Raw genomic sequence first — 15,433 nt, 5'->3', positions numbered from 1 at the left:
TGTTTTAAATGAAACCGGAACCGGACGACGGCGAAGAGGAAGAGGAGGAAGAGAAGGCGGAGCGAGTGAGTCGGACAAGAAGCCGAGCTGCTTCAAGGTCCTGAGCGAATGTTGGCGAACGAAGGTCACGTGTGAACTTGGAGTTTCCCGGGAAAGGGATTCCTGCGACAGAGTTGTTATCGCTGTGACAGATCAACCTGCGTGACAGGTTTTGCGGTTGATTCCGAAGAGAATCATCGAAGTGCCGTTACGCCATGAGAACGGGCCGTCGGCCATTTTGACTCGCGCGCTTTGTGCATCGCTCAAGGTTTTTCACTTCGCTTCAACCATTCTCACCACATCCAGACGTTAATTTGGTGTGTGTGTGTAACGTGGCTTTTGAGTGGGACATCTGCGGTTTGCCGATTGAGAGCCGTCAAACGTCCATACCTGAAGGTGTGATTTCCCCGTCGCCTCTCGGCGATACCTTCGCCCATCTTTGGCAGTGTAACTGCCAACCCAATGGGATTCTGGGCTCGATATGACATCGTACGGACGATCACTGGAGTGGATCGACTTTGGCTTGAAGCCGGAATCAACTTTGGCTTGAAGCCGGGAAAGAGACATTGGGAATGTTCTTGTTTCACTCACTTGGAGCACAGTGAGTTATATATTACGAAACTGATGGTACCATCATAGGAATGACATATATTGATTGTACTTTTGATTAATATTGTTACTGTACCGTTATTCTTGTGTGACCTTAATACAATACGGTAACAATTGGTGTGGTTTCACCATTGATCCTTGGCATACAGAATAACACATCTTTCTGCCGTGACTCCTCTCGGGGCTCGGAGGTACACCGTGACCGGGGTTTGGGGAGGAGCACGTAACAATTGCTTCTTGGGATGCTTCGTGGGATATGCCATCATTCACACGATAAACATTGCTTCGTGGGATGCTTCGTGGGATATCCCATCATTCACACGATAAGCATTGCTTCGTGGGATATTCCATCATTCACTCGATAAACATTGCTTCATGGAGGGCTTTGTGGGATATGCCATCATTCACACGATAAACATTGCTTCGTGGGATGCTTTGTGGGATATGCCATCATTCACATGATAAACATTGCTTCGTGGGATGCTTCGTGGGATATCCCATCATTCACTCGATAAACATTGCTTCGTGGGATATCCCATCACTCACATGATAAATATTGGTTTGTGGGATGCTTCGTGGGATATTCCATCATTCACTCGATAAACATTGCTTCGTGAGATGCTTCGTGGGATATCCCATCACTCACACGATAAACATTGCTTTGTGGGATGCTTTGTGGGATATCCCATCACTCACACGATAAACATTGCTTCGTGGGATGCTTCGTGGGATATTCCATCATTCACTCGATAAACATTGCTTCGTGGGATATCCCATCACTCACACGATAAACATTGCTTTGTGGGATGCTTCGTGGGATATTCCATCATTCACTCAATAAACATTGCTTCGTGGGATGCTTCGTGGGATATCCCATCAGTCACACGATAAACATTGCTTTGTGGGATGCTTCGTGGGATATTGCATCATTCACTCGATAAAAACATTGCTTTGTGGGATGCTTCGTGGGATATCCCATCATTCACACGATAAACATTGCTTCGTGGGATGCTTCGTGGGATATCCCATCAGTCACACGATAAACATTGCTTTGTGGGATGCTTCGTGGGATATTGCATCATTCACTCGATAAAAACATTGCTTTGTGGGATGCTTCGTGGGATATCCCATCATTCACATGATAAACATTGCTTTGTGGGATGCTTTGTCGGATATCCCATCATTCACACGATAAACATTGCTTTGTGGGATGCTTCCTGGGATGCTTCGTGGGATATCCCATCACTCACATGATAAACATTGCTTTATGGGATGCTTCACAGGATATCCCGCCATTCACACTGTGAATAGCTTCATGTGATATCCCGCCGTTCACACGGTAAACATTGCTTCGCGGGATGCTTCATAGGATGCTTCGCTGGATATCCCACCATTCACACTGTGAACAGCTTTGAAGGATTTTCCACCAGCTGCATAACCCGTCATCCATGCCAGCTACTGTACAGAATGAAAACACTCCATTGTATCTATTCGTACAATTAGCTGTGTCCCTTTCCCCCAATGAAACAATGGCATGGCATGCATTCGCGGATTTTCATCGACATTTGTGGATTTTGGCAATTCAGGAACCAAATACCCCTTTTTCCATTGAAATAATTCCCTGCCATTCACGGTTTCACAATTCGCTGCACTTTCCAGGAATGTATCCCCCGCAAATAGTGGGGTCCGACAGTATGTGTGTACACACACACACACACACACACACACACACACACACACACACACACACACACACACACACACACACACACACACACACACACACACAAATGTTTATGCTGAATTAAGTGTTTAACTGTTTTGCTAAAATATGCACAAACTGAAACAGAAAAACCAAAAGAATACGTCACCTGCAGGCTGCATGTTACAATTGTTACATACTCAATTTGGCAGATTTAGCGAGTGTAGGTTCCCCCATGACAAGCTATCTAGGATCCCCCATGAATGATGTGGATGGTAAAAGGTACCTTAGGCATGGTGAACTTCCGGCCCATGGGACACATCCGGCATGTAACATATTTCAATCTGGCCCACGTGGTGATATTTTGTTCCGTATTTTATGTCGCCATAACATTTCACTCACAAACAACTTAATAGCAACAAGACATTGTTTCCTCCAATATGGTCACTCGTCAAAAGGAAGCAATCTCTGAAGTCACATGTAAAAATTGTTCTGAATATGACTGTATTAGTAAAATGGTGTATGGTTTCGTTCGTTTATTTTGTCTGGTTAGTTTCAAGAATCAGGAGACTTAGTTATATTACAATATTTTCCGATGTACAGTAATAAAAAGTCAGAAAGATTAGTTTACATTACTTATTACATCCTACATCACCATCTTTTTTTTGCATCACTTTTCACTTTTCACATCACATCATCACTTTTCCTAAATACCGACTTCTTTCCTGAAAGTCCTATCTGTGTCCATGTGGTTTTTACCTATCCTACCCCACCCCCCTTCCCACGCCTCCTCCCCCCAAGCCCTCTCCCTCCCACAGATCTCCCGATGTCCCAGCTCTCAAATATTGTACTTGTGTGCTTCACCCTCTCTCCCCATCTTGTCTCCTGCTCCCTTTATTATGTCTTATGTGTCCGTTTGTTTGTTTTTGTCATTAATGTTAGCTCTTACACGAGCCTCGATCTTGCATACAAAAAAAGAAAAAAAAATCACCAAACATCACCATTATTACCTATATCACCAAAGGTGGGTGGAGGTTATGTTTTCACCCCTGTCTGTTTGCTTGTCTGTCTGTTTGTGAACATGATATCTCAAAAAGTTGTGGACGGATTCAGACGAAATTTGGTGGAGAGGTAGTACATGTGACAAGGACAAAATGATTAGATTTTGGTGAGGATCCGGATTCGGATACTTTAATTTTTAAGAGATAGGGATAAAACCGATATATTAACAGGATATCTCAAACAATTATGAACGGATTCGGACAAAAGTTGCTAGACAGGTTGAGTGTGTGACAGGACGAATCGATTTGATTTTGGTGAAAATCCGATGATGAGTCTTTTTTTTTTTAATATGCAAGTGATTCGTCACCATTGAGTGATAAGGGCCAAAACGATATATAGCATGATATTTTAAAAAGTTGTGGACGGATTATGAGAAAAGTAGGTGGATGAGTTGGTTAGGGGACAATAACAAGCTGATTCGGTTTTGGTTCATATCCGGTTCCAGATCCGCCCCATCAGTGGGATACAAAATGTAAACTGCTCAGCGGTGGTATGCGATGCTCTACCGAATGTTGTTCTAGTCTGCATATGTGGTGTTTAAATTACTATCACATCCCCAGGCAAATATCTAGCCGCAGCAAGATTTTAACAGAAACTTGACATGGTAGAGAAAAAATGAGGACAGCCAAGAGAAACTTTATCAGATGAAGTAATGAAGAAAGAGAAAAGAAAATCTCCAAAACAATATCTCACCACTCCTGGTACCTTCTCTGTGTCGACACCCTTGGAAAGCGTCCAAGTGGAGACGATGTAGTCAGTTACTCTCTCGCTCAGGCCTCGCGGTACTTGATGTAATCTCAAAAAGTCTCGAACGCTGGTCAACATCTCATGATACCGGTTGGTGTTGGTGGACATTTGCTGAAATATGGTGGTCACGTTCCCAAAGATGGTGGCATAAAGGAGTGCTGGGAAGAGAAAAAAGAGGAAGTTGTATGAAGACATTCAAACAAAATTCACACACAAAGGTGGATGTTTGAAGCTTCACATTTGTTTGGTGAAATAAGGAAAAATTATGGAGATACTTGCAGCTGATGTGGTACAGCCAATGTATGGGCCTAATGAAAACACTTTAGGGCCATACAGGCCTCTCTGGCCTTGCTCCCCCAGCTCTGTCTTTGCTCTGTCCCCCAAATATTCCTACAGGTCGCACAAGATCTGCCAGCAACCCTCTTCTGGTTAAACTGCCAAAATCAAGACTCTCTACTAACCTTCACTCTTTCATTCCTCTTTTCTCCCACCTCTGGAACAAACTCCCTCACTCTCTTCAATCCCACTCCTCCCTCTAGGTCTTTAAAACAGCTGTTCACCACCATCTCTTATCTTCCCCCATCCAAAACCTTGATCTTTTCTACCCCGTTAATTTCACCCCAAATCCACTTTTTTCGAAATACCGACTTCTTTCCTTCCTGGAAGTTCTAGCAGTAGCCATGTGTTTTATACCTCTCCCACCCCCCCCCCCACCCCCTTCCCATGCCCCCTCCTCCCAAGCCCTCTCCCTCCCACAGATCTCCCGATGTCCCTGTTCTCTGCTGTTGTACTTGTGTGCTTCCCCCTCTCGCCCCATTTTGTCTCCCGCTCCCTTTATTGTATGTTTTTTTGACCGTTTTTTTTTTTGTGATTGATGTTATCTCTTACACGAGCCTCGATCTTGTATACAAAACCCCCCCCCCCCCCCCCCAAAAAAAACATACCATGCACAAGGTATGGCAAAAATCAAAACTGAGAAAATGAAGAGCTCACATAAATAGCCAATCATTGATATTAACAAAACCTTATCTCCTCCCTCTGTCCCCAAAAGAGGGGTGTTTTATTTTTTGTTTTTTGACAAGTTGACTTTCCAAACAAAACTGTTTTCGACTTCTATGTGAGGCCACCAGCTTGTCGCTGTACTCTTGGACATGCAAAATCAATATCAAACTTAAATACGAGAGGTAAGTGAGTGTTCCGCATTAGGAAGGGACAGGGACAGACACAAGAGGGCCTTGAGGTCTACATTGGTGGACATCTGCTACCGCCTAGCACGTTGGTCGTGTCAGAATGGAAAAAAAAGATAACCGTGCTCACCCTTCGAGGCACAGTGGGGTGGGAAATTATAAGGAAACATATGCTCAGGATTTGAGCAAATGTCATTGAAATTGAGGCAATTTCCACTTGGAACCACGCTAATGTTTTCATTATCTGCCCGAGCTTTGTTCCTGCGGTACAGTTCAATGACCCTTCATTAGCATCATTAATTGGCAAGCACAGGTGATTAGAAACAAATTGCCTCCGCATCGCTTTTTTGAGACACCCACCATACTTCCAATTTTAACGACCCAAGTTGTTACCACCATCTTGTGCGGTCAGTCAGGATATGCTTTTGGTCCAAGTCTTTCACAAACCGGCTGGGAAAGCCTGACGTTCGCCTGAGGGTGATTTGGACGGTAATTTGTAATTTGTTCAGGTTGTCGGCGATAACTCTGCAAGAAATGTGATGCCATTTACTTTAAATATTCCCAAGATACATTTAAAATACGAACAAAATGCATTTGTTCATCGTGCAAAACTTTATTGAAGACGATTTTAAAGTCTTGAAAAGGTAAGGGGGGGGGGGGGGGGGAAATTCAACCCAGATGGGACTCGAACCCACAATCACCAACTTGAGAAGTGCTAATGCTAATGCTTATCCATTAGGCCATTTAGCAAGATGCAAAGCACTCTTCCCTTGATGTGGGATTGTTTCTCTGTATGCAATATATTTATATATATATTTTTTATATATTTATATATATTTATATATATCGTTGCGGATCTCCCGAAGCCCGTTCCCGTTACAAAGGGGGGATTAAACCCCTTTTTTCCCCCTGGGTATTCGGGTCCGCGAGGTCGAATCGCCACTTCTGGAGCAAGCGTGAAAACGGGTATCGGGACAACTTCGCACGTACCTTTAACCCTCGCTGCCACGAAAGTAGGAACCGAACCTCGCACAAGCCACGCGTAATCGAGTACGCCCGAACGGTATGCGTATCACGTGACTCGTGCTGTTACTTTTATGGAACCCGATTCGAGCGGTTCTATTCGTACCATACGAAGCCAATGGATGGAAGGGACGAGAACGGTCAAATCAAAGGAATAACACAATTTATTATTATTTACAATGATCAGGATGAAGGAAAGGGGACACAGAGCAGAAGCTTAATCGATCTTAACTAATTCCCAGACACAGGGCCCACTCACACACACGGGGAGAAGAAGAGAAGAAGTTCGCGTGCCAAGCGCACTTTGCCGTCGGTCGCTCTGGGGCAACTCGCCCGGCGTGGCTCTCAGATGTTCACGGCACGTATGCAGGCGAAGGCAGGCAGGAGGAGATCGCGCGTCTGTGGCCCGGCATGGGTCGTCCTCTCGAGCGTGCGATTAATACAGCGCAGAGCGCAGGGCACAGGGCACAGGGCACGTGGAAAGTTCGTGTACAATCTCGATCACCGCAATTCAATGCACTCGTTCTGCGGCGCGTTCTCGTGCATGCTCAAGCTCAACGCAACTCAACTCACTCTCACAGGGAACATGAACTCGTCTCACAGGGAACTGTAACTCAGCACTTGAACTCACGATACTCTCCGGCTATGACTGACGTGCACACGACTCTGACTGACCTCTCCGAACTCTTCTCGTGGGGGGGGTGGGGGGGGGGGGCTCGGAGCAGGGTTATATGGCTCCGCCCCGGCCCTACTCGAATGTTCCAAAACCCCACCTCTCATCATCGTGGTTAGCCACTCCCCTCGAGCCCAGATTGGCGGCTCATGCTTACCGACCACTCCCTCCTGCAGCGCCTCCCTTCGGCCCGCCAGACTTGTTCAGGCCTGCCACGCGGCATGCTATCGCCAAAAGTCCGCCCTACTGATGGGCCTGCTCAACGCAAAACTAAACACAGGAAAGCACTACGCTTACATTCACGAAGAAATAACTGAACTATTGCGAGGCTACATGTTGTGGTGCGTCTACCTACGAGGGGGAATTATCCTTTATTCCAAAACCACAACAATATATTTATTTATATAAATATATATATAAATATATATATATATATATATATATATATATATATATATATATATATATATATATATATATATATATATATATATATATATATATATAATGGTATCTGTAATCTGGTTCTCCAACCTAATGAGCGGACAACATGTCGTCATCGCCATGCACGTCCGCCTTGCCTGCAAAGTTCCAGAGGAACCATCTAGCAGTGCGTCATTACGGATTATAAATACAGATACTGTCACAAGTGCATGCAAAACTCACAGTTACCGACCTGGTTTCGCCCTTGTTGGGGCTTCATCAGGGCAACGCAGTGAGGCTTTCCATACACTTGTAACTCTGTGACCCTTTCGGTTTTTATATCAGTCACTATGCGACCTTCATATCATCAGTGGAGAACCGCCAGCAAGGTGTCCCATACAGCTGCTACTGCACCTTGCTGGGAGCGATAAGCACCGCCTGCCACGCGGTAACGTTATCTCTGGTATCCACTCATCATATGGAGTCGACCTGGTTGCGGTTGGGAGTTACTAATAATGGTATCTGTAATCTGGTTCTCCAACCTAATGAGCGGACAACATGTCGTCATCGCCATGCACGTCCGCCTTACCTGCAAAGTTCCAGAGGAACCATCTAGCAGTGCGTCATTACGGATTATAAATACAGATACTGTCACAAGTGCATGCAAAACTCACAGTTACCGACCTGGTTTCGCCCTTGTTGGGGCTTCATCAGGGCAACGCAGTGAGGCTTTCCATACACTTGTAACTCTGTGACCCTTTCGGTTTTTATATCAGTCACTATGCGACCTTCATATCATCAGTGGAGAACCGCCGGCAAGGTGTCCCATACAGCTGCTGCTGCACCTTGCTGGGAGCGATAAGCACCGCCTGCCACGCGGTAACGTTATCTCTGGTATCCACTCATCATATGGAGTCGACCTGGTTGCGATTGGGAGTTACTAATAATGGTATCTGTAATCTGTAATCTGTATCTGTAATCATTAGGTTGGAGAACCAGATTACAGATACCATTATTAGTAACTCCCAACCGCAACCAGGTCGACTCCATATGATGAGTGGATACCAGAGATAACGTTACCGCGTGGCAGGCGGTGCTTATCGCTCCCAGCAAGGTGCAGCAGCAGCTGTATGGGACACCTTGCTGGCGGTTCTCCACTGATGATATGAAGGTCGCATAGTGACTGATATAAAAACCGAAAGGGTCACAGAGTTACAAGTGTATGGAAAGCCTCACTGCGTTGCCCTGATGAAGCCCCAACAAGGGCGAAACCAGGTCGGTAACTGTGAGTTTTGCATGCACTTGTGACAGTATCTGTATTTATAATCCGTAATGACGCACTGCTAGATGGTTCCTCTGGAACTTTGCAGGCAAGGCGGACGTGCATGGCGATGACGACATGTTGTCCGCTCATTAGGTTGGAGAACCAGATTACAGATACCATTATTAGTAACTCCCAACCGCAACCAGGTCGACTCCATATGATGAGTGGATACCAGAGATAACGTTACCGCGTGGCAGGCGGTGCTTATCGCTCCCAGCAAGGTGCAGCAGCAGCTGTATGGGACACCTTACTGGCGGTTCTCCACTGATGATATGAAGGTCGCATAGTGACTGATATATATATATATATATATATATATATATATATATATATATATATATATATATATATATATATATAAATATATATATAAAAGGCGACGCAGGCGTCAAATGCTCGCCGCTTCTTCGACCGGGCCATTGTCTGTGGCTTGCTTTTTTGGTGGTCGTGCGGATTTTTTGGCCATTGAGTCTGCCCTCCGCATAGTCCCGGCTCTGCTCCCTGCTTCGCCTACCCGGCTCCTTCGCCTGCTCGCTGTTTCCTCGGGCACGCTCTCGTGGGTTGTGTCCTTCGCAGCGGTTTTCCCGCCGTGATCTTGATTTGTAGCGGCGGCGGTTGATTGCCGCTGCATTTCCCGCTTTGCCGTGATCAACCTTGGCCTCGTGATCGTCTCTTTGCTCCTGCCTGCCCTCTGCTTGGTCCCGACTCTGCTCCTGGCTTCACCTACCTGGCTCCTTCGTCTCCTTCGTTTCCTTGGGCCTGCTCCCGTGGGTTGGGACCATTGTTTCACCTCCTCAACCTTGGCCTCGTCTCGTCTCTCCGCTCCTGCCTGGCATGGCTCTGCGGTACTCCGCCGCAAGGCTCCTTCTGCTCAATACCCGCTCCACCCCATCATGCATCTCTGCCATCAAATCTAATGGACTCCTCCGACGACCCAGGTACATTCACCGTGGCTCCGGTCGTAAGTTTGTATATGTACAATCAGGTCACTCCATCCCCGTCCTCTGGTCGGCTCAGCGCACTCCCACTCATCGTCCCAGCGCACCTCGTCACGGCAACGCACAAAATCGCACCTCCTGCCTGCGAACCCTGGCGAAATCACCTGAATTCATCCCTGCTGTTCAAAACAACATCAAGCTCACCCTGTTCAACACCCAGTCCCTCAACAACAAATGCCTCATCCTGAACGAATACATCCTGGATAACAAACTGGACTTTCTCTGTCTCACCGAAACCTGGCAACAACCTCTGGACTACTACACACTCAACCTCACCACACCCAATGGATATTCCTACATCAATAAACCACGCTCGGAGGGCCGAGGTGGTGGAATTGCCGTTATCCACCGTCAAGACATCAGGACCAGCCTCATCCCCATCCTTTGAACACCTGGCTTTTAAACTCTCTGGTCGCACGCAGTCAGTCATGGCTGTCGTCTACCGCCCTCCCAAACCACACCCATTATTCCTGTCTGACTTCTCCTACTTTCTGACCCAGCTATGTTCCCTCTCCCCCTCAATCCTCCTCCTTGGTGATTTCAATATCCACATGGACTCCACTGACTCCACAATAACCACTGACTTCACTGATTTACTCACCTGCTTTAACCTCACTCAACATGTCAACTTTCCTACGCATATCCGTGGTCACATTTTGGACCTTGTCTGCTCCAATGGATTAATTTTGCACCATCTCTCTGGCTCCGACCTCACCCTCTCTGACCACTTAGCCATCACTATGACCATCAACATCCCCACCCCAACACTAAGACATTATCGCACTATCAACTTCCGTAAGCTAAACGCTCTTTCACCTACCTCATTCTCATCCACCCTCTCTGAAAAAATGTCCACTTCTCCCTTCATTGACCTCCACACCCCTTCCGACCTCACTGACTACTACAACCACACTCTCTCCTCCTGCCTTGACCAGCTTGTGCCTGTAAAAACCAAAACAGTTTCTTTCACCCATTCTGCTCCCTGGTTTACCCCTGAACTCCGCCTGATGAAAACTCGTGCTCGCCAACTTGAAAGACTCCGCAATAAAACAGGTCTCACAGTTCACTCCCAAGCCTACAAGGACCACCTACAACACTACAAAGATGCCCTCTCCCACGCCCGCTCTGCCTACTACTCTCAAATTATCCACTCTGGCTCCGGAAACCCAAAAGCACTCTTCTCGACAATAAACAAACTCTTCCGCCCCCTGGACACCACCACCCAGGCATTCACAGTAGACAACTGCATCTCCTTCCTTTCTTTCTTCCAACGCAAAATTGACAACATCTACAACAGCTTGACCACCGCCACACCCGCTCCCCCTCCAACCGCCTGCCCCCCCTTATCCTGCCTTCCCCTGTCTCAATTCTCCCCGGTCTCCCCGACTGACCTCTCTGAACTCCTCATAGGAATGAAAACTGCCACCTGCACTCTTGACCCCATCCCCTCCAGCTTTGTCAGGGCCTCCCTCCCTGCTCTCTCTCCACTTATCATTGCAACAATAAACTCCTCCCTGTCTACAGGCATCGTCCCACCATCCCTCAAAATTGCTGCTGTTACCCCCATTCTGAAAAAACCTGGACTCAACCCTGACACCCTAAATAACTTCAGACCCATCTCCAACCTACCCTTTCTGTCAAAAGTTTTGGAACGCGCTGTAGCCGCTCAACTCAAACATCACCTCTCTGCCAATAACCTGTATGAAACATTCCAATCCGGCTTCCGCTCCAACCACAGTACTGAAATTGCTCTCCTCAAAATCACCAACGACCTTCTCCTCTCCTCTGACGCTGGCAACCTCAACATTCTCGTCCTCCTCGACCTCAGCGCTGCCTTTGACACCATCGATCACACCATCCTCCTCACCCGACTTGAATCCACCTTTAACGTTACCGGCACTGCCCTCTCTTGGATTAAATCATACCTCTCTGACAGACGCCAGTTCATCTCCATCAATAACTGCAAATCCCCCACTGCTCCCCTCCCCCAAGGTGTCTCCCAAGGTTCAGTTCTTGGCCCCCTCCTCTTCATCCTTTACCTGTCCCCCCTCGGTCACTTAATCCGCCGTCATGGTCTCCAATTCCACGGCTTCGCCGATGACATCCAGCTTTTCATCTCCACCAAGTCCGTCTCCACCGACACCCACTCTATCCTGACAAACTGCATCTCTGAAATAAAATCCTGGCTTCAAATCAACTTCCTCAAACTTAACTGTGATAAATCTGAAATAATCATCATTGGCCCAAAAACGCTCACAAAATCCACCCATAACTTTGCCCTCAACATCGACGGTATCCCAGTATCCACCTCCCCTCTCATCCGGAATCTTGGCGTCATCTTTGACCAAACCCTCTCCTTCGACAAATACACTAAACAGATCACAAAGACAGCCTTCTTTCACCTGAAAAACATCGCCCGTCTCCGCTCATCCCTCTCCTCCACGGCTGCAGAAACCCTCATCCACGCCTTCATCACCTCCCGTCTGGACTACTGCAATAGCCTCCTCTATGGTTCACCCTCAACAATCACCAATAAACTCCAATACATTCAGAACTCCGCTGCCCATCTACTCACCCATTCCCGGACCCGTGACCACATCACCCCCGTCCTTTACAAGCTTCACTGGCTCCCCATCCCCCAGAGAATTCAGTACAAAATCCTCCTCTTGATCTACAAAGCCCTCCATAACCTGGCCCCATCCTACCTGGCTGACCTCCTCTCCAGACACACTCCCACCCGCAACCTCCACTCTGCTGGTACCAACCTCCTGACCCCCCCCCATCCGGACCAAATTCAGATCCTGGGGGGACAGGGCCTTCTCCATCGCTGCTACCACCCTCTGGAACTCACTACCTCACACCATCAGAGACTCCTCCTCACTCACCACATTTAAAACATCACTAAAGACCCACCTGTTCAGCACTGCATTCAACATTCAACCCACAGCATTTAACCCCTGACTATCACTTCTCCTTCTCCCTCCTTTTGCTTTAAATATTTCCCTATTGATTCTTGTCTTTTTGCAATTGTTGCTTTCATGTTTTGTTATGCATTATGTTTTGCACTCTGTCAAAGCGCCTTTGGGCTTCATTAAAAGCGCTATACAAAATAAATGAATTATTATTATTTTTATTATATATATATATATATATATATATATATATATATATATATATATATATATATATATATATATATATATATATGTATATATATATATATATATATATATATATATATATATATATATATGTATATATGTATATATGTATATATATATATATATATATATATATTGTTACATATTTATGTGAATGTATGTGAATTGCCATTCAGGTCTTTGCTTATCCATGCGTAGTTGATTAAGGGTTGTTGTGGTTGGAGGGTCAGGAGCCCTTCTGAAAAAGTGTCCGGAAACGGAAGTGACCGGAAACGGAAGAAGAAAAAGACACGAGGAAGAAAAGGGACGAGTATTCTTCTTCCTCGCCCCGCTCCGACGAAAGGTGGGATCGACCTTGCGCTGCGTGGAAAAGCGGCCTTCCGAAGCCCGTCTGGCGAGAGGAATTACCGGGACGTGTACCTGCCCGGTGGAGACGTCAAGTTGACGTGGGGCCGTGCATCGACCCCGCGTCTGGCACTGTTCGCGGCACCGTCTGAACAGACGCGTGCGGGTCGCACGTTGGGGCCTAACGCGCCTTGCAAGCGGCGTGGGGCTTTTGGCTTGCTCTACCGTACCCGCTTCGCGTGGCCACGAGGGGCTGCAGCCAAGGTGCCTGGTACGATACCTGCCCGGTGGAAAAACGTCCACCCGGGGTTCGTTCAACCGCCCGAGTGCGGCGACGCCGACCAGTATCTTGGTCAGGAGGGGCCCAGAGACATTGTGAGGAGCAGAGACCAAAAGGGGGTCGTGAGTACCGAAGTGAACACACATATATAAGATGGCCATCTTAATCATATAGGGGATTGATTGTGGATTGGGAATTGTGGATGGTTGTTTGCTACTGATTGCTCGGGGAAAATCTCCGTGGTTGTATCATTGAAATTGTATGGTGTCATTACATTGAAATATATCCTTGAACATCAGTTTTCTCTTGGGTGGAATTCATATGGATTGCGTGGCGAAAGCGCATATATAATACAACTTTCTGGCGAAGTTCCTCTCACGGTCCGGGGGTCACCGAGACCAGGTATTCACCGAGGGGACCACGTAACAGAATTGGGGGCTCGTCCAAATTACGATTTGCAGATTCGCAATTGGGTCTACGTCCGGGATCTAAAATTGTATAAAATAATAAAATAATATTTTTATTAATTAAAATTTATTAATTAAGTATTAATTGGAAAATTTTTGGGGAAATTGGGGTAAAGTCTTGGGTGAAGGTTAACAGGTGTTAACGATAGTCACCATGGCGTTTGTGGCACAGAACTTTGCGGTAACACCGAGTGAGGCACAGTTCCGAGCGTTACTAAAGTCGGACCTCTTGAAATTGGCCAAACATTTTAACTTGGAGGTCCAAACTAATTTGAGGAAGGCAGAGTTGCAGGCCACGGTGATACAATCTATGGTGGGATTAGGAACATGGGACGAGTTAGCCTGGGAGTGGCTACCCGAAGAACCAGAAGACGTTGAGCTCCGGAAACTGGAGTTGCAATTACGGAGCCAGGAACGGATCAAAGAAGAAGAAAGGAAAGCAGAAAAGGAAAGAGCAGAAGAAGAAAGGAAAGCAGAAAAGGAAAGAGCAGAAGAAGAAAGGAAAGCAGAAAAGGAAAGAGCAGAAGAAGAAAGGAAAGCAGAAGAGAGGAGAGAAGAGAAACAAGCAGAGGAAAGGAGAGTGGAACGAGAACTCCAGGAAAGGTTAGCAGAAGAAGAAAGGAAAGCAGAAAAGGAAAGAGCAGAAGAAGAAAGGAGAGTGGAACGAGAACTCCAGGAAAGGTTAGAAAGGATGAAAACAGAGGAAAGGAAAGCAGAAGCAGAGGAGAGGAGAGCTGCAAGGGAACTCGAAGCAGAGGAGAGAAAAGCGGAAAGGGAATTAAAGGAACGTGACATGGAGCTTCAGCAAGAAATCAAATTCAAGGAGCTGGAGTTAATGAGAGAACGGGGAGAGGCACCACCCTTGCTGACGGGGTCGACACCTAACCAGAAAACCTGGGATGTGGGCAGACATGTGAGGCTGGTTCCACCGTTCAGTGAAAAGGAAGTCGCGAAATTTTTTCCACACTTTGAGAAAGTGGCTCGACAATTAAACTGGCCGGAGGAGGCCTGGACCATACTCGTGCAAAGTGTGCTGGTGGGGAAAGCTCAGGAAATTTATTCGGCGCTACCAATGGACCAATGTGCAGATTATGAGGTACTGAAGAAGCACATCCTCAAAGCCTATGAGTTGGTTCCGGAAGCTTACAGGCAAAAATTCAGGAATGCCAGGAAGAGGGAGAGTGAGACCCATGTGGAGTTTGCCAGAGTGAAAGAAAACATGTTTGATCGGTGGTGTGAGTCAAAAGGAGTCGGGAAAGACTTCGAAACATTGCGGGACTTGATCCTGGTGGAGGAATTCCAGCAGTGTGTCCACGAGGACATCAAAGTGTACCTGCAGGAAAAGAAAGTACCAAAGTTGTGGGACGCAGCCACCATGGCAGATGATTATGCC

At 46.7% G+C, this 15,433-nt stretch overlaps 1 protein-coding gene across 1 annotated transcript in view; it reads right to left on the bottom strand.

Annotated features, from left to right (window-relative positions):
- KCNH1 (potassium voltage-gated channel subfamily H member 1) overlaps positions 1–15,433 on the bottom strand; it is a 728,543-nt gene that overhangs the window by 247,270 nt on the left and 465,840 nt on the right. The window contains exon 8 of the mRNA XM_068131096.2: positions 4,118–4,317. Coding sequence (XP_067987197.1) covers positions 4,118–4,317 — 200 coding nt within the window. The remainder of the gene's footprint in view (positions 1–4,117; positions 4,318–15,433) is intronic.

Source organism: Myxine glutinosa, chromosome 11 (genome assembly GCF_964187855.1).
Source record: "Myxine glutinosa chromosome 11, kmMyxGlut1.1, whole genome shotgun sequence".
Taxonomy (NCBI): Eukaryota; Metazoa; Chordata; class Myxini; order Myxiniformes; family Myxinidae; genus Myxine; species Myxine glutinosa.
Note: the sequence above shows the minus strand (reverse complement) of the source record. Positions and strands in the feature narration are given on the sequence as shown.